Source organism: Peromyscus leucopus, chromosome 6 (assembly GCF_004664715.2).
Source record: "Peromyscus leucopus breed LL Stock chromosome 6, UCI_PerLeu_2.1, whole genome shotgun sequence".
NCBI classification, from domain to species: domain Eukaryota; kingdom Metazoa; phylum Chordata; class Mammalia; order Rodentia; family Cricetidae; genus Peromyscus; species Peromyscus leucopus.
Window position 1 is genome coordinate 116516093 of NC_051068.1, and position 19960 is coordinate 116536052.

The 19960-nt window shown below is 39.3% G+C and overlaps 1 protein-coding gene and 1 long non-coding RNA gene across 2 annotated transcripts in view; one reads left to right on the forward strand and one right to left on the reverse strand.

The window, feature by feature from the left end:
• The window catches only part of Col24a1 (collagen type XXIV alpha 1 chain), a 269283-nt gene that overhangs the window by 171622 nt on the left and 77701 nt on the right, over positions 1-19960 (forward strand). The window contains 5 exon segments of the mRNA XM_037207167.1: positions 6143-6196; positions 6567-6620; positions 7858-7911; positions 8256-8363; positions 19492-19545. Coding sequence (XP_037063062.1) covers positions 6143-6196; positions 6567-6620; positions 7858-7911; positions 8256-8363; positions 19492-19545 — 324 coding nt within the window.
• LOC114698286 overlaps positions 9967-19960 on the reverse strand; it is a 39467-nt gene continuing 29473 nt past the window's right edge. The window contains exon 6 of the long non-coding RNA XR_003735334.2: positions 9967-10447. This is a non-coding gene — a long non-coding RNA (uncharacterized LOC114698286). The remainder of the gene's footprint in view (positions 10448-19960) is intronic.

Here is a 19960-nt window from a genome sequence, read left to right on the forward strand (position 1 = left end):
TTATAAAATTTCATTCTGCCGTTAGGCTTGGAAACCTAGTTCCCCTTCCTTGACGATGCCATGCCTCTTACTGTACAATTATCTGGAGATGTAATAATGCATTTAAGGTCACTGATTCCTTTACAAGCTAATAATCTATTCAGAGTACAGTCAGCATCAACAATCATTATATCGCAATGGGTTAGGGTCAGCAATGCAGATATTGGCAGGGAAATAAGGGAGCAAAGGAATTGCTGTTTTACCCCTCCTTGGGGGAGGAGAAAAACAAGACATATATATGGGAACATAAAAAAGTGAGACTGACTTGGAGAGATAAGGATACAAGGGACATAATCTAAACATAGTAAAGGCAATATATAGCAAGCCAATAGCCAACATCAAATTAAATGAAGAGAAACTCAAAGCAATTCCACTAAAGTCAGGAACAAAACAAAGCTGTCCACTCATTCTATATCGAGTCAATATAGTATTTGAAGTTTTAGCTAGAGCAGTAAGACAACTAAAGGAGATCAAGTGGATAGAAAATGGAAAGGAGGAAGTCAAGGTATTGTTATTTGCAGATGATACAATAGTATACATAAGTGACCCAGAAAATTCTACCAGGGAACTCCCACAGCTGATAAACACCTTCAACAAAGTGGCTGAATACAAGATTAACTCAGAAAAGTCAGTAGCCCTTCTATATACAAATGATGAACTGGTAGAGAAAGAAATCAGAGAAACAGAGTCCTTCAATAGCCTCAAATAATGTAAAATTTCTTGGTGTAACTCTAACCAAGCAAGTGAAAGATCTTTATGACAAGAACTTCAAGTCTTTGAAGAAAGAAATTGGACAAGACAGCAGAAGATGAAAAGATCTCCCATTCACATGGATTGGTAGGATTAACATAGTAAAAATTACCATCTTACCAAAAGCAACCTACAGATTCAATCCCTATTAAAATCCCAACACAATTCTTAACAGACCTAGAAAGAACAATACTCAACTTCATATGAAAAACAAACAAACAAACAAAAAAACAGGATAACTAAAACAATCCTGTATAATAAGAGAACTTCTGGAGCCATCACTTTCCCTGATTTCAAGCTATAGTAATAAAAACTACATGATATTGGCATAAAACAGACAGATTTATCAATGGAATTGCAAATCCACACACCTATGGATACCTGATTTTTGACAAAGAAACCAAAATTTGACAATGGAAAAAAGAAAGCATCTTCAGCAAATAGTGCTGGTCAAACTGGACGTTGGCATGCAGAAGAATGCAAATAAATCCACCCTGGACAAAACTCAAGTTCAAATGGATCAAATACCTCAACATGAAACCAGACACTAAACTAATAGAAGAGAAAGTGGGGAATCATCTTGAACACATTAACACAGGAGACAACTTTCTGAACAGAACACCAATAGCACAGGTGCTAAGACTGACAATTAAAAAATGGGACCTCATGAAACTGATAAACTTCTGTAAGGCAAAGGAAATCACAACAGGACAAAATGACAGCCTACAGAATGGGAAAAGATCTTCACCAACCCCACATCTGACAGAGGGCTAATTTCAAAAATATATAAAGAACTTGGGGAAACTAGATACCAAAGAACTAAATAATCCAATTAAAAAATTAGGTACAGATCTAAAAAGAAAATTCTTAAGAGAAGAATTTCAAATGGCAGAGAAACATTTTAAGAAATGTTCAACATCCTTAGCCATCATGGAAATACAAATCAAAATGACTCTGAGATTCCTTACACCTGTCAGAATGGCCATGATCAAAAACACAAGTGACAGCTCATGCTCGAGAGGATGTGGAACAAGGGGAACACTCCTTCATTGCTAGTGGGAGTGCAGACTTGTATAGCCACATTGAAAATCAATATGGTGATTTCTCAGAAAATTGGCAATTGATCTACCTCAAGACCCAATTATATCACTCTTGGGCATATACTGAAAGGATGCTCCATCATAACACAAGGACAGTTGCTCACCTATGTTCATAGAAGCTGTATTTAAAATAGCCAGAACCTAGAAACAACCCAGATGTCCCTTAACCTAAGGATGGATAAAGAAAACATGGTACATGTATACAACGGAGTATTACTCAGGTGTTAAATAACAATGACATCATGAAATTTGTAGGCAAATGAATGGAACTAGAAAATATCATCCTGAGTGATGTAACCCAAACTCAAAAAGACAAGCATGGTATGCACTCACTTGTAAGTGGATATAATCTGTAAAGTAAAAGATAACCATGCTGTAAACTACAGAACCATAGACGGTAAGTAGCAAGGAGGAATCAAGGGGAACCCTTGGATCTCCCTGGGAAGGGGAAATAGAATAGATTTTGAGGGTAGACTTGGGGTGGGTGGAGATGGGAACAGGAGGGGAATTGAAGGGGAAGAGTACTAGAAGAGATGACTAAAAGGGGGGGTGGTGGTTCAGGGTATGTTTCTAGTGCAATAGAAACTCCCAGGAATCTACAAGGGTGAGCTCAGCTAAGACTCCTAGCAGTAGAGAATATGTAGCCTGAACTAGCAATCTCCTATAACCAGGCAAGACTTCCAGTGGAGGGATTGGGACATCAACCCAGCCATATAACCTTGGACCTACAATTTGTCCTACCTACAAGATGTGCTGGGATAAAGGTGGTGCAGAAATTGTGGGAGTGGTCAACAACCAATGACTGGTCCAGCCTGAGACCCATGCCACGAGAGTGAATCTACCCGATACTGCCTATAGCACCAGGATCCAGAGGCTGGAGAGCCCAGAGACCTAGGCTAGAACCAAACACAACTAGCAAAAACAAAAGTCAGTGAAATGATTCCTAATGATATTCTGCTATACTCATTGATTGGTATCTAACCCAATTGTCATCACAGAGGCTTCACTGAGTAACTGATGAAAACCTACAACAAAACATTAGGCAGAGCTCAGGGAATCTTTTGGAAGAGGGGGAGGAAGGATTATAGGACCCAGAGGGGTCAAAGACAGTACATGAAAACCCACAGAATCAACTAACCTGGGCTCATAGGGGCTCACAGAGATTGAACCGACAATCAGGAAGTCTGCATGACACTGACCTAGGCTCTCTGCATATATGTGACAGTTGTATAGTTTAATGAAACTCTGAACAGTGGGAGCAGGGGCTGTCTCTGACTCTTTTGCTAGCCTCTAGGACCCTATTCCTTATACTGGGTTGCCTTGTCCAGCCTTAATATGAGGGGAGGTGCCCAGCCTTACTGCAACTTGATATGACATGTTTGGTTGATATCCATGGGAGGCCTGCCTTTTCTGAATAGAAACAGAGGAGGGGTGGGTGGGAGGGAAGGGGGAACTGCAGTCAGGATGTAAAAAATAATAATAATAATTTTAAAAATAATTAAAAGAAAAAGAGAGGTTGAAAGAATAAAAATGGAGCTTTAGTGATAAGAGAAAAGGCAGTTACAGATGAAAGAATCCCAGGAAGGCAGGTGGTACTAGGGAGAACCTTAGACTGTGGAGCTGTGTAGAGTATTTGATGCTTACTGTCAAAAGGGAATAGTGACTGATTAGAGGAAAACCATGAAAATTTCCTGACTCCATTAAAGAGCTTGAACATTTTATCTTGGGCTCTTGTAAGTCATTATGTAAACAAGAGAGAGGTGAAATCAGAACCATATTTTGGAAAAATAACCCTAGCAGCTGAATGAGAAATGTTTTTCAGCAAATATAAGTAAGGACAGATCTATGTATTAAAAGGTTATTGAGATGTCACAGTGGTGCAGCCTGAGAACCAGTGAGCTCCAGGAACGCTTGAGCTGTGGTGTGAGACCCTGTCTGAAAGAAAGGAAGGAAGAGAGAAAGGGGGAGGGAGAGAGGGGGAAGGGGGAGGGGGAGGAAGGGAGGGAGGGAGGGAGGGAGGGAGAGGGAAGGGAGGAGGGTAGAAGGAGTGAAGGAGGCTGGTGAACTGAAGTGATGGATGGGCACATACAGACACTTGTCACCTAAATTCCACAGCTTCTTCAGATGTGGACTTTGAAAAGCAAAGCAGAAAGGGAAATCATTCTGACATTTCTAGGCTACATGACAGATGTGGCAGTACCTTGTCCTGAGTCGGGAAGATGGATGTGAGGGAGCAAAGGTCACAGTCTGCTTGTCCACCCAAGGCTAAAGCATACAAACAGCAGGGCTGGCTTAGAGCTGACCTAAAGATGATGCTTATGGCCAGTTCTGTACCACATGCCAAGCCTGAAGAAAGCACAGAATGCTGAACCTCACAGCTTGAAATTTTTTTTGTTGTTTTTTGTTTTTGTTTTTGTTTTTCAAGACAGGGTTTCTCTGTGTAGTTTTGGAGCCTGTCCTGGAACTCACTCTGTAGACCAGACTGGCCTCCAACTCACAGAGATCCTGGCTCTGCCTCCCAAGTGCTGGGATTAAAGGCAGGCATGTGCCACCACCGTCCGGCTCACATCTTGAATTTTTAAGAAAGTAGATAAGATTCTGTTGTAATAAGGATGTGAAGTGTGACTAGTGGTCTAAGGAAAACAGTGGTTTTGAACAGTGGTTGGAGGCGGTGGGAAAGAGTGCCCCCTGGCAAGTAAAAGATGAGATGTGCCTCGCTCTGAGGCAGACTGAGGAGGACCCTGACTTTGATAACACTTTGAACACTGAAGCGTGCTTATGTGGCTAGCAGCATTTACATACTCTGTGGCTTCCATGGATTTGCACAGCTTCATGAGGTAGGTCCAGTTATTCCCCCCATTTTACAGATGAAGAAACTAAGGCTTGCAATTATGAAAGAGCACTAGCAAAGAGTAATGTCAATCTCAGATCCAAACATAGGCACTCTGCCTGCTCATTCTTGGTCATGAGCATAGACACCAAGGAACCCCCCCAAAAAACCAAAAACCTAATTTTCTCTAAGCAGTGCAAATGGACTTTTCATATCTGCCCATCTCTTCTATTATGTATATACTTTTTATTTTATTTTATTTTTAAAAACAGTAAATGTGGATTGCAAAGGCCTTATAAAAAAGAACAACTAAATCTCCTCTCTTCAAAAATACTATTTAATAATGAGAACAAAATCTTAATTTCTAATAATTATAAAAAAGAGTCCAGTCTGTGCATCAGAAGTATTGAAGAATTTCTGAAAAGAAATAGAGAAGGTAGAAAAGTGGGGCAGGGAGAAGGCACACAGTTCCACTCTAAGCTAAAGAGCTGTCGGCCATTGTTAGCTTCAGGGAGGAGAGAGAGTTTTCTCCAAGATTATTGCCCTCAGTAAGTCAACCACTCTCCAATAAAAGACTGATCCTCTAAGAATATTTGGGCAGAACTAATTGGTCTTGGAGGATTCTTTCTTTAAAAATGTGTAGGTGTGTGTTTGGGGATGGTGAATTGTGAAAGCATTGGGAGAGATGGGATGAATATGATCACATATATACAACACTCTCAACGGACTAATCAACAGGATGGAAGGGTAGCATGAATGAAGAAGAAGACTGGGGGGCACATAGAGGATGCAAAAACCGCGGCTGATACTCCTGGGAGATACAAATTACACAACAGCAGCTGTTGAAGCTTCAGAACATGAAAGAACCAAAGATTGCAAGAAATTGTATGTTTTCAAGGTCAAAATAATCAAAAGGTCACCCAACAAAGCTATACTCACCAAGAAAGAAGACTGGAAAAATAATTCAGTATATGCATCTCCTTTTCAGTGTGACAACTTTATCATTAATTCACACAGTATATTTTATTTTTAAAAATGAAAAAATTAATTGATCTCAAGGAAGCAGGTTTCAATAGGCACAGGAGGAAGGGATATGATGCTCAAAAGCAAGGAAACATCTTTGAATCTGGGAATAGATAACTCGAAGCTATAGGAAATAGATTATCTCATATCCTCTAGGGTCTCAAAGGTGAAAGATTAGGGGAGAAATTTCTTCATTGTCTTGGTTTCAAATGAAGCTCTTTTTGACATTTTAACTGTTAAAGAATCCCAGAAAAAAATCCTGTCTTAGGTGTTGAAGTGTGTGTGTGTAGGTAGCGAAAACCCTTTCTGGCACACAAACTCTTACCTTTGAGCTGAAATGCAACCATTTTCTTATGGGGTTTGTACAGCCTTTGTAACATGTCAAATCATCCTCTTTCAGGGACTTCCAGGCACTGAGGGAGAATCTGGCCTGCAAGGTGAACCAGGTGCTAAGGTAACCACGCAAAAGTGTAAGAGAGGGACATCTCTAACGCAACATCCACACTTGCCCCAGTTTGACAAACACCATTTTTTTGGAGGGGGCAAGGTTGAGTCAGGGTCTCACTGTGTTGTCCTGGCTGTCCTGGAACTCACTATGTAGAGCAGGCTGGCCTCAAACTCACAGAGATACGCCATCTTCCTCCCAAGTGCTGAGATTAAAGGTGTACAGCACCACACCCGGTGACAAAACCATCTTGAAGGCAGATGGAGAGCATCAGAACAGAAGTACTTTAGATGATATCCCTTATAATTGGTACTTCGTGAATAGGAGAGCAATTTGAGTGGAAAAAAAAAAAAGCTTCCTCTGCCCTTTGTCTCTTTAGGGAGATGTTGGACCTACCGGCAGCCCTGGAGCAACTGGGGAGTCCGGGTCACGTGTGAGTACCTACAATAAACAAAACAATGTACTGAGCCACTTATTTGGGGAGACTCAAAATTTAACTGCCCTAAACACATCAAAAAGTAGAGTAATAAGCCTTTCAAATGCACCACAAAATGTTTCATGAATTTAAAAACTACACACTAAACTCTATTTGCACTCTAAGTTAGGCATTTAGAATCCTAAGTGACTTTTCTCAAAACCAGGTGTGCTCTGAAGAGCCTTGCCAAAAATGTGCGGTCAGGTGGTTATTGCTTAGCGTTGCATGAAGAAGAAATTCACAAATCATTGATCAACACATCAGGACATTTTTTAACCTAACAGACAAATGAAAGATTGAAATGCAATGTGTGTTTTAAAACCACCCCAGGGCCTAAAGAAATTTTTATGAGTAGTTGTAATTTGACATCTTGGAAAAGTTATGAAGATATAGACAGGCTTTAAGCCATGGTAAGATTTTTTTTTCAAAATAACAATGTTTAAGACAAATTTTTAAAACCTTTGTTCACTAACAGATAAAGTAGGGAGATTTATTTTTGTACCTGGTTTGTTGATTTGCATTTTCCTTTTGTGGGGGTGAGTAGTAGGGATCAGCTTAATACAGGGCAGGGGTCATTAATGGGAATGATGTTGTACTATTAATTAGCACTAATTAATTCACTTTAACTTAGTTATAAAGACAGCAATACTGTCTTAGCAGCTTCATAAGCTATAGTCTGTATTTTTGCAAGTTTCATATCTAAAAGGTAGCTTATTGATATGCCTTGGCCATAATCTTTGTCTCTCTGAAGGGAGAAAATACAGAAACTGAAAGTCTGGTAAAATGATCATGACTGAAGTTTGTTATATTACATGTAAGTTCATTATATCAAGGAGCTGAATTTCATGTGATGATAGTGTTTATATTCCTTGATGTCAGAAGCACGTTCTAGCTATATTCATTTCCAGACTTCAGATGAATATGTTACCTGCAATTATCTAAAATGTATTAGTATTCTAGAGGCACATTGTATCTGAATTTACAGCCCTGACTGTCTTAGGTACCTCCAGAGCTCTTCCAGGCAAGTCAAATCATGCTTATTACACTGTCAGGTCTTCTTTAGAGACAAGGTTGAAGTAGAAATGGACGACTATAAACCAGTCACTTCCTACACCTTCTGGGGACAAAATGTAAAATAAGATCAGCGAGATAGCCAAGAACTTCATCTTGCTTTTTCTGCTACAAAATAAAACAGGGTGAACCAGGAGCTCCCGGAGAAGAAGGTCTCCAAGGAAAAGATGGATTGAAGGTAAACTTTATATATTGAGACAATGTCTCATGTGTCCTAAACTAGCCTCAAACTCACAATATATCCTGAGGATGACTTAAACTTTGGATCCTCCTGCCACTTCCTCCCAAGTTCTGGTATTACAGGTTTTCTTCAGTCCTGGAGATCAACCCCCCAGGCATCATATGTGCTTGGCAAACACTGTAGCAACTGAGCTACATCCCCAGCCCCAAGCTATCATTTTAAATGGAATATTTAAAATATCAGGCTTAACTACTTTTGTGTATCAAATACAAATATACTTATTACAGGACATAATTATTTCACCGCATTCTTCAAAATAAACCCTTTTCCTTGTGTTCCAGGGGGCTCCGGGAGGAAGCGGACTTCCTGGAGAGGAAGGAGACAAAGGAGAGATGGGCTTACCAGGAACAACGGGGCCCTGGGGTAGAGCAGGTCAGACGGGACTTCCAGTAAGTACCACTGGGTTCACTTAACTCAGTGCCACCTGTACAGGTAAACATATGGTCGCATGCCACACACACACACACACACACACACACACACACACACACACACACACACACACACACACGCACACACACACACACGCACGCATGCACACGCACATGCACATACGTGCACACACATATGCATGCACACGCATATGCATACATGCACAGGCAATGCATATGCACATGCACACACACACACACACAAACAAATACATTGACCTTTTGTATCTACAGGGTAACTGGAGATGTTGAGCTGTGTCTTAAATAAATGATAAAGCAAGATTATCAGTTGTCCTCAGATGCAAAAGGGGAAAGATACTTTTTCATAAACAGTTGAACTTCTATCATAAAGCTTTTGTTGAGGGAGAGTCTTCTGTTGTATCAGACTTAGTTTGTATAAATATTCTGTATCTTTGTTCATAGAGCCCATGTTCTTGTTATAGAATAGCATCTTAGCCCCCAGATTAAGAGTCTTTGTAGGCATTGTACACTACCAATACCAGCTCCTAAATTATATTGCTTTAAAGGAAATTATAAATTGTATAGTCAAAAATATTTCTCGCCTTGAGGCAAATGAAAGATGTGAATAACGGGAGCAGTTTCGGAGGGTATTTGTGACATTCTTCCACGTAAGTGTTCCAGTCTTAGGAGTAGTGTTTGCTAAAGCTTCACTCTTGCCTCTTGTCTGACACGTGTAAGCAAGGGAGATTATTCTTTTTTTTTACTTCTCGAAGTTTTCTTGACTTTAGAGACTGGTCTTTCCTTGGTAGAAGAATCCCTACGACTCTACTAAACAACAAGAAAGGATTTCTCTCTCCTCTGTGCACTGGCAGTCTTCATCCTTTTAAAGACTCAAAGTGAACTTTGGGCTGTGGAAGTCTTCTCCCTGGAAAATAACTCTTGAACAGCACAGCTCTGTCTCCTACTGTCTCATTAACCACATTGCTCTGGGCTCCAGTATTTCCACGCGAGGGCTCTGTAAAGAGTGAGGAACTAGCCGTGGGTGAATTAACCATGCAGGCAGGCTGCAAGCAGAGCAGGGATTTATAATGCTGGTCATCATTATGTATTATTCCTGTGTGTCTCTTCACTGGCTCCAAACCTCCAGATCAATAATGTCTTGTCAGTGGTGTGCCCCTGCCCGAGTCAGCTCAGCCCAGTTTGTCTCGCCAACCTGAAAATGCTATCTTGAAAACCATGACAAATACCGTAAATGAAGCTCTACCTGGCTATCTCGTCAATCACAGCTAGCCACCTCTGCAGTTCCTTTAGTAACAGTGAAAACAATGCTACAATGTCATTAACGTAATATAATAAAACAGATATCCTCTTCAAATAATAGGTGATGGCCCAAGCATAGTTCTAACTGGCATTTAAAGAATGAGGGTAAAGGGACTGGAGAGATGGCTCAGCAGTAAATAGTTCTTGCTGTTCTTGCAGAGGACCTAGGCTTGGTTCCCAGGACCCACATGGAAGCTCATAACCATTCTCTGTAACTCCAGTTCCAGGGATATTATCTTCTGACCTCTGCAGGCACTAGACATGCATGTAATGTGCATATGTATATGCTGGCAAAACACTTACATACATAAATTGGTTAACTGATTACAGAAAAAAAGAATGTGGATAAAGCAGAAACATCACTATGTTTAAATATCAGCACGTGGAGATTATTCCCTCCAGATCTAGCATCATGATAAATTGCCTATTTCTCCTCTGCCCTGACATCTCATCACAGCACACACAATGCCTTAAGGATCCTCCCTGAGGTTAAGCAACTTGAACTCACTCACCTCCTCTCATAGAATCCTCCTGACAGTCTATCTATGTTATTATTCCTCATTTCACCAGAAAACAAAAATTTAGACTCACAATACAGCAGCAGATGCCAAAGCTGACAGCAATTCCTTTGTTCTCTGACTTCAGCATCCCCATCATCATTGAAATACTCACTTTGGGTCCTGGGTTTTACCTTCCTAGGGTTCTCGATAGTCTTCATCATTTTTAGAGAATTAGTTTTCCCATTAGCACCAGGGCTGGACCTGTAAAGAAGCAAAATAGTGCCAAGAAATTGTGATTCCTGCTCATTCTTGACAAGTGGATGTTCTTCAGAGCTGGGCATGTTGCTTAGAGATAAAGCATTTGTTTAGTATGCACAGGTGGCTTTTTCTCCAGCTTGTGCATGCACACACTCACAAGGTGTGTTTGTCCATATGTATATGTATATATATGTGTGTATATATATATATGTTTATGTATATGTTTATATAGAGAGACATATATAAAGATTATATGTGTGTATCTCCAGTAACTTATACTTCAGCATAGACTCTTAAACAACTAGCTTGAACAGAGAACGTAGGAAAGATGGATCTAAGCACACCACAGCACAGCATCTGCAGGGACTCTGAGGATGATGCCATGTGACAGCTGGGGATGGGAAGAACAGAGATGGAACAGAGGCTCCAAACAGAGCATGGAAAATGATAAACACAGATCCCATCTGCGTCCTAATGTCTCCCAGGACCAATTCTGCCCAGTACACATCTTTGTTACTTTTTTTTTAGCAACAACACATGTGTGTTTCTTTTTTATTCTTTTTGTTGTTCTCTTTGGAATTTTAAATGCCTTTCAGCTTATAAACTCAATAAAAATACCGTGGCATATTTTTTTTTCAAAAGAATTTTATGATCCAAGGAACTATTGCTTAATCACTCAGCCTGATGTTGGTTTTATTTTGCACTTTTAAAATTATTCCTTGGGCAATGTCACAAAGATGCTACTTCGATTTCTATAAAATAAACAAGGAAAAGAATGTAAGAAAATCACTTTTTTTTTTTTCAAAAAAGAAGCCCTTCATTGTGGAAGACTGAGAATGAGATCTGTATAGACGAAGCACAGGAAAACATCAATTGACAAATTCAAAATCCAAGGTATTGCTTCCCTGGGCAGAAGAGAAAACATGCATATTTTATGCATGAATTCTAATCCAAAATGCTCGATTGCCTGAATGCATATCTCTACTAGAGAAGAAACATCTGTCTAACTTATGGTCGGCCATCCACAGCTGAAGATTCTACCACAATGGTATCTCAGCTCTAAACACATGTGGAGCTATGAATTCCAAAATGGAGCATATTAAAATGAGATTATGTTGTTTTATTCTTTTAGTGCAAAATTCAATTAGACTTATTGAAATATGCTTTTTTGATCTGTGTAAGTTAGAATAAGAGTTTCCTTGGAAACCCTGAAAAACAAATTGATCAGAAATTTTGGATTGGTGGTATTAAGTGACATTCAGGGATAAAGGATATCTAATTCTTATCATATAAGTGTTCTCTGTGACTATGGGGTTAAGGTTTTGTTCTGAATTGCTTTAGCCTAAGCATCATAGATATGGGAACCCTGCTCTGCCTACTGTTTTCAAATCACTGGTTCCCCACTCAAGAGCTGCATTTCTGGGCAAGCCAGTCTGTCTTACATGTTATATATCCACTACATGAATGACAGGCTGAAGCTGTGCAGAAATTCCCAGTGTGGCTGTTGACTTAACATGGCTCTGTTCCTGCTAGTCCTACTTCTGTCAGAAAAGACCCCCATTCCATTGCTTAACATGTAGCTTCTGCATAGATTTCCTTCAGAAGAGAAGGCTCTGTGGCATTAAAACAGCTTTCATGTGGGCTGGAGAGCTGGCTTGCCAGTTAAGAGCATAACTGCTCTTGCAGAAGACTGAAGTTCAGTCCCCATGTCAGGCAGCTTACATCCACCTGTAACTCTAGCTCCAGGGAATCTGATACTTTGGACTTCAGCAGACATCTATACCCATATGCACATACCTACATATACACACATACACCTAACTATAATTAAAAATGAAATCTTTAAAAAGCAACATTCACTTGGATTTCTAATGTTTTATCCAGCCTTTCAGAGCATGATTCTACAAAACACGCATGTCCAGACAGTTTCTGGTACTTTTTGTGATTCTAGAATTCTGTTAAGAATTGGGCATAAAGTGGAAAATAAGGGTAGTGAAGTCCATGATCAAAAAACTGTAGTCAGTGGATGAGAGATCAATATAGACTGTAGTAATGCAATGATATCAATAAGTTAATAGCAAAAAATGTGAAGTTTAAACATATTAATGGATAGTGTCATTAATAACAGATTACGAGTAGGAAAGAAAATTAGTTAAGGATTATGTTCTAATAATTTCTGTTGCTGCAATAAAATACTCTACCCAAAAGCAACGTATGAAAAAAGACTTATTTTAGCTCACAATTCTAGGTTACATCATGGGGGAAATCAAGGACTTGGTTACATCCACAGTTAAAAGCAGAGATAATAAACTCATGGATCCTTGCTTGCTAGCTTACTTGCTTATGCTCAGCTAGGTTCCTTCATTCTTATGCAGTTCAGGGCCACCTGCCTAGGGGATGTGCTACCCACATGGGGCTAGGTATTCTCATATCAGTTAAGGTCAACAAGACATACCCACAGGCTAACATGATCTAGACGATTCTTCAACTGATTCTCTCCTCCCAGATGATTCTAGGTTATGTCAGGTTGACAGTTAAAACTAACATCACAGATAGAAACCATAACCTGCTGGATCAGTTAACACCTTCTTTGAACAGGGGTTGACTGAGCTCAGATCTGGAGTATTAAAAAGCATCCATCATTCCAAGAACTGAAAGAAGATCCTTTGTGAGTAGTGGAGCATCAAGGGCCATGAGGTGGAGGTGAGTCAGCTGAACCAGACAGCAGCCACAGCACAATGAACAGTCAGGGGTTTGTTTCTTGTTTCCCTTAAATTTGAAGAAATAGATAGGAAGCAAAATATGTGGGGCTTCTAAAGCCATAGTAAGGAATGCAGATTTGATTCAGAGTGGATGAGAGGACACTGAAAATTTTGGTGAGAATCACTTCATAATTTCCACATTTGTTTAACATTGTCTAATACCATGAGCTATCAAGGAATAAACTCAAGGAAACAAACAAAATGCATTGAACGAGAAAAACATGTGATGCACTAAGGCAAATCCAGGATGGGGAAAGTCATCTTTTAAAGAAGTATGTTAGAGCGTCGATCCACTGGTATGCAAAGACTTAAGCTGCACACTTCTTCTCACTACAGAGAAGCTCCTAAGCCTGAATACAAAAGCTCTAACTGTAAAAGCCTTAGAGGAAAGTGGGGAGTGAATCCTCATGGCCATGGGATAGGCAGACACTTCTTAGGTAAAGCTTTAAGAAAGACCATAGACACTGACAAAAAGATAATGGACTCCATTAGAAATAAGTGTTTTGTACAATATAAATTGATATAATCCTCATACCATAAATGAACTTGTTTAAAGAAAAGCAGCCCTTCTAAAAGCAAAATAACTACTCTCATGAAATTTCAAATAATCAAGATGGAATCTCAAGTTGGCCTGTTCTTTCACCACTCAAAATCAAGATGACTTCTGTATCAACACAACATATATTAAATATAGACAGGAAATGCACATGGGATGGCTTGTGGGTAAGACTGCACAAGCATGGGACCTGGGTTCAAAACCCCAGCATCCTTGTAAAAAGCTGTAACCCCAACCCTATGGGGGATGGAAACGGAAGGATCTCTGGGGCTGAAATTTAGAGTCAGTGAGAGTCAGTTCATCCTTCCCCACCCCTTCTCGCTCTTCCTTGTGGAGGTCTAGAATTCTGTTCACTGCCTCTATGTCATATTAATATCCCTTTACCCTCTAGTAGAAGCCTTAAAGTGACAGTATGTCCCTCCACACAGGAGAGGCTTGAGTGCTGGTACTCCAGACTGAACTTGTAAATTGTTGAAAAATGAAGAAAAGGAAATTAGAACCATCCTCTCTTAAGACACCCCCTCCGCGGGCACATGAACTCTTAAGACTGAAAAAGGGTGAAGTACTGGTATTAACATAGGCAAAGGAGGAAGATATTTTAATGGTGTTTCCAAGTATTGCTCCATTTCAGTAGAGATTGGAGGACCAAGAGAGACCAGGCTTAGGGGTGGGAGGAGGGGATGTCATTGAGAGCTGATGTCATTGGGTACCATGATCTGGGCAGCCTTAATTTAGGAATTGTGAGGATACGGGTGGTATTTGACAGCATGGGGATTGGGGAGACCACATAAGGGGGTAAAAGAGAAGAGGCCTCTCCAGGATTAAAAGGTGCACAGAGGAGGAGACAGCTTCATCTAAGATGTAAGTGGAAAACCAGGGAGGAATGTCACAATGAAAACAAAGGCTTTAAAACGTTATAAGTATGAAAAATGTTTCAAATAAAATCACCTTTGGATTTGGCTCTCTGAGGTCAGTTTCAGTGGTGGGAACAAAAGGCCAGCTGAAGAGAGATGAGAGATTAGATCAACAATCAGAAGAATGAGCACAACTTTCAAAAAGTTCTGTCATAAGGGGAGAAAACCGGAAAGACAGTTCTGGAAAACTTCAGGAGTAAATAAATGAATGTGTGATGAATGAATAAATGAATGAATGGAGGGAGGGAGGGAGAGGGGGAGAGAAAGGGAGAGATGGAAGCTTGAGGATTCTCCCAAGAAGCTTTAAACCTCTGTTAATGGAGTTGGGGGTGACCCGTTCAGTAGAAATACTGATAGCCCAGTCAGAGAGTGGGCTCTTTCAGAGGGATGGGTCTTGGGTAAGTGAGTAGGCCTGGGATCCAGAGCATAAGCAAGGAGCTGGCCTCCCCCAGGGAATGGATCCTACTTCTCTGTCAGAGAAAGGAGGCAGAAGCTGCCTGTGAATAAACAGCAGGTGTACTGTCAGGTTAGGGAAAGATAACTTCAACTCCTAATTTGATTGCTACTGTATCTTAATGAGCTGTGAGACCAGGTCACTAACTTGAAAATGAGGTGAAAATGGAGGTTTAAAAATAGAGATGAGTGCGCAATTCATCTTCAAAGGAACACCTCAGTCAGAGGTTGTTATCTATGTCAACCCCTTCATTTAATCATGCATTGCAGACCCACACATTGTAAGAACTCCCATAAAGAAGGGAGGCCTCAAACGCACTGTTGTTGACAGGTGGTGTCACGCAGATATGTGAATTTACTTCACCTCAAAGTACTGATGCACCCAAAAGGTTTATGAGTTCCCTCATATGAATACTGTACCAAAACTTTAACATCTTAAGATGTTACAAATGTGAGTCACATATTTTATGAAATTTAACACAGGAACATAGTCACCCCAATAGATGAAACAAAAAAATTTATTAAAACTTAATATCAATACTTTTACTATTATACTTAGTGGAGAAATGTCAAAGAAATGAGCTAAGATTGACATTTCTCCTCCTTTCTTCCCATATTACTCAGATTAATATTGATAATAGTATTTATATAAAATAAATAGAAATACTTGTATAACATAACAAAATAGATAATCTATAAATTATAATTAGTAAGAATTCATCATGATGTCAAATGAAGCATTAATATTCAAAATTAGATTTTATGTTTCTTTACCAACACCAATTACTTAGAAAACTATTTCCAAAAAATTTTGATTATAATCAGCAACAAAATTAAGCTCCTTGGATTAGGTCTTAACAGAATATTGGTAAAATTTGTAGATTTTTGCAGTTTAAGAACAATACAACCTAAATAAAACCTAAAAGACTTAAATATATGGACAAAGATTTAACATTCATGAACAGGAAGACTTACTATCATGAAATCTTTTCTAAGTCAATTTACATTTAATACAGTCTCAATAGAAAACCCCTGGGTTCTGGTGTTTGTTCACAGCAGAAGAGACATTCTTCAGTATCTGGTTCTTTATTTGTGTTTTTCAGAGTGGTTCATTTATCCAGACTGGCCTCAAACATGTAACTGAGGACCTTGAACTCTCGATCCCCCTGTCTACCTCCTTAGTACTGGGATTATAGGTATACCCCACACTTGGTTTATGTGGGTCTTGTGCGTGCCAGGCAAGCATCCCACCATGAACTGAGCCATGTCCTCAGCCTCATCTGCTATTTTGTTGTTTCATTGTTTGGTTGTTTTTTGTTTGTTTTGTTTTTTAACGATTTTCTCAATTCCTTGGGGTGGTGGGGACTGTCGTCTGACTGACCTCAAATATACAACAGAAACCCTGGTTTTATATGTGTAAGCACATGTGTTTATACATAAATGATTTTAATTTCTACTTTCTGAAGTTAGTCATGTATAGTGTATAAGGTTTCAGAGAAAAGATTAATAAAACCCATGCTTAAGCACAAAAAAAAAGGAAAAGGAAAATCCCTATGGGATTTTTTTTAATATAACTTGGTCGATAAAAATTAACTCAAAGTTTGTACTGAAGATTAAAGAGCCAATATCAACAATATCAAGACAGTTTTAAAGAACAACCCAAGGATGCTTGGAGAGGGAGGCAAATGAAACAATAGACCTACGTGATATCAGAGCATTGCCAAGGTTACCATGATATGGTTAATTTTATATGGTTTACAGACATCAATAGGAAATATCCTACAAAAGGATCTGAGTCTTTGCAACTTGATGTTTGATCATTTGAGTATGCATTATGTATTAATAAGGAAAAGATCCGTACAATAAATTGTAGTATTATAACTGATTGCCCACACAGGAAAAAAAGTCTTACACACACGCACACACACACGCGCACATACACACACACACACACACACACACACACACAAACACTAGCTAAATACAAGCCAGCAATTCAACTCAAGAAGAAAAAAACCTTGGCAAGGTAATGAGCAGATATACTTATAGCAACATTGTCAAGTAAAAGGAAATCTAGTCACTAGGAAACATGGTTAAACTGTGTTTGACCATACATGGAATCTGTAGCAGTTAAAAAATGTGAACAGATTGAAGACACAATGGATAATGGCAAAAGCAAAGAGTCAGAATGCTGGAAGTGTCAGAAGACACCAAGTCCAACACCACTCAAAGTTTAAAGATGCAGAGTAATGACATACTGTGTGAGGATCGAGAGGCATGCCATATTGTGTAAAGAAATGCATAGGAATAGCAGAGTTCCAGACAATGACTGCACTGCCCAGCCCCCACCCCACCCTCCACCCCACCCCTGTGAAAAGTGGATGTTGTACTTCACTCCAATTCCATATGTGAGTGCTGATCTTTTCCTTTAACATGGGTAGTAAGCACATAGGCTTTCATTGTATTTTTATTGTCTTTATATGTGTTTAAATACTGCATAATATACTTAAAGGGCAGAAATTAGTGAAAACTAACTTTATTGAGCCCTTCATTATAAGCCAATACTTTCCAAGCTTTATGTAATCTCACTGTGTCTTAGTGACCCTTCCAAGAGGTTATTTTGGCCTTTTGTTTGTTTTTGGTTGTTTTAGTTTTTGGTTTTTTGTTTTGTTTTGTTTTGCTTTGTTTTAGATCCTTCTTTTATTTAAGGAGTAAACAGAGTCCTACTTTAGAAAAAAATTTTTTTTACATGCAAGCATTTATCGCAAAGAGTCATTGGTCTGGTTCGAGGCCCCTGGTCCCTGCTGCACTACCACCACGGGGCCCTCACTGGGACTCTTCCTGGACTTCCCGTTGCTACCTTATATTGTGAAGATCCTGCATCCCTGGGTCCACAGGACTGACACCCTACATGCCTGCATGTAAAAATGTATGGGTAAAGGGGCTTACTGTGTAACTCACTGTGTCATACTGAAGCTTCTAGAACGAGATTTTTCCCTTCCTTTTTTTTTTTCTCTTAAATTTTGTTTTGTTTTATTTTGGTGAGAGATGGAGGTGGGTGGGATTGGGAGACGTGATGTGAAAGACACAAAAATTAAAAAGAAAAAAAATTAAGTTATTTGTGAGTATGTGTATTTGTTGTGGGCATATGCACATGGGTGCCCACGGAGGACAGAGGGCTAGGATCACCTGGAGTCAGGTAACTGTTTAGGCCACCTTGGGTCCTCTGCAAGAGCAGCAATCACTCTTAATGGCTGAGCCATCTCTCTAACCCCCAGAGACCTTTAATAGATTAAGCAATTTGTCAGGGCTATGTGGCAACTAAAAACCTGAACCACAAAAGCCCGACACTTAAAACTCGATGCAGATTAATCAGTTTCTTTTGGAAAGTGATTTACTTATCTGCAACAAAAAGTCCTCTACATGGTGCAGCTGTCATTTCTACCTCTGGATGCAGCTGTAATACAGCAATAGAACACGACTCAGTGAGGGAGGCTGGAATGGTGTTTGCTGGGAAGTGTAGGGCGTGAGTCACTTCCTTGGGGATCTGTTTATTCATTCAACAAATATTTATCAAGGGCCTGCATAGCACCGTGGTAAACCACCATTTATTTCTTGTCTGCATAAGCTTGCCAAGCTTAGGGGGACACAAATTTGAAATTTCCATTTTCATTTCCAGCTAATGAAAAGAAAGCTGTAATTATTACCCGTTTTAGGACTGGCAGCCTGGCTCACTATAGGTTACACTTATTCATTGTTGATACAAAACTTCGTAGAGCACCCCACTCCTGTTTGAAAACCTCTATTTTGCAAACTAAACAAATTACCAGCTGAAATTAAAATATTACTTTAGATTACTATGACTGCCTCCTTCCCTCCCTGACTTTCCTTTTTCTCTAACCCTTTTCAATCCCCTATTTATCTCCTTAATATTCTCCACTTCAGTGATATTTTGAGACTTGTCTTGACCATGTAGTAGATATTTTTTATAAGCTTGTTCTTTCAACAAAATGCCAAGCTAAATGAAGCTCGCTAAAATGTTAATTTGAATGCATTTGGGTACACTTTCACTACATTCTCATTAATTTAAGCAACTATATTCCAAGAAACTTCTTTCCTAAAGAATAGTTTAAAGTTTATGTTGACCCATGTGTGTGGGTCAAGTTTATAAAGTTTATAGCTTGGTAACAACTCTGCCTTTTAATCACTGTGACCTTTTTAAGAACAACTATAGAAATAATAGTGTTGAAAAATAACCTTCATTTATATTTAGTGTTTATTTCGATGATTATCTGATAGAAGTATTTAAAGCCTAAACTTTTTTCTTTAAACATTTATTTCTTTTTTATATCAAATGATCAGGGACCAGATGGAATTGTGGGAACCCCAGGACAAAGAGGCCGACCAGGGAAAAAGGTAATTTTTTAAACTATCTTTTTGCATGAACTTTCTTCCCTCTCATGCCCAGAGGTCTGCAGAGTACTGTGATGGTTGTGTTTGCATCAGAAATAAGGTGACAGAGACTTGTAAATGGGGTAGTAAAGCATACAGGGTTAGTGACTACTTCATTTGATAGGAATGCCTATTACAGTCATTGTCTGAGGACAGATTTTCCACTTTACAGTTTGGAAAGCTAATCTTAGCTTTCTTTCCTTTGTCTCTTATTTACCAAAAAGCTACAGACAGGGAAAAATATAAAATGAAAATATCATTTTATTTGGGCCATTTGAGAACAATTTTATTAAAACATCTGAGGGAGATAGTGGGATTACTCATCTTTCTAGGCTAATTAGGAATGGTTTCTTAACTTAAAAGGTTGATTTGTCTTGCC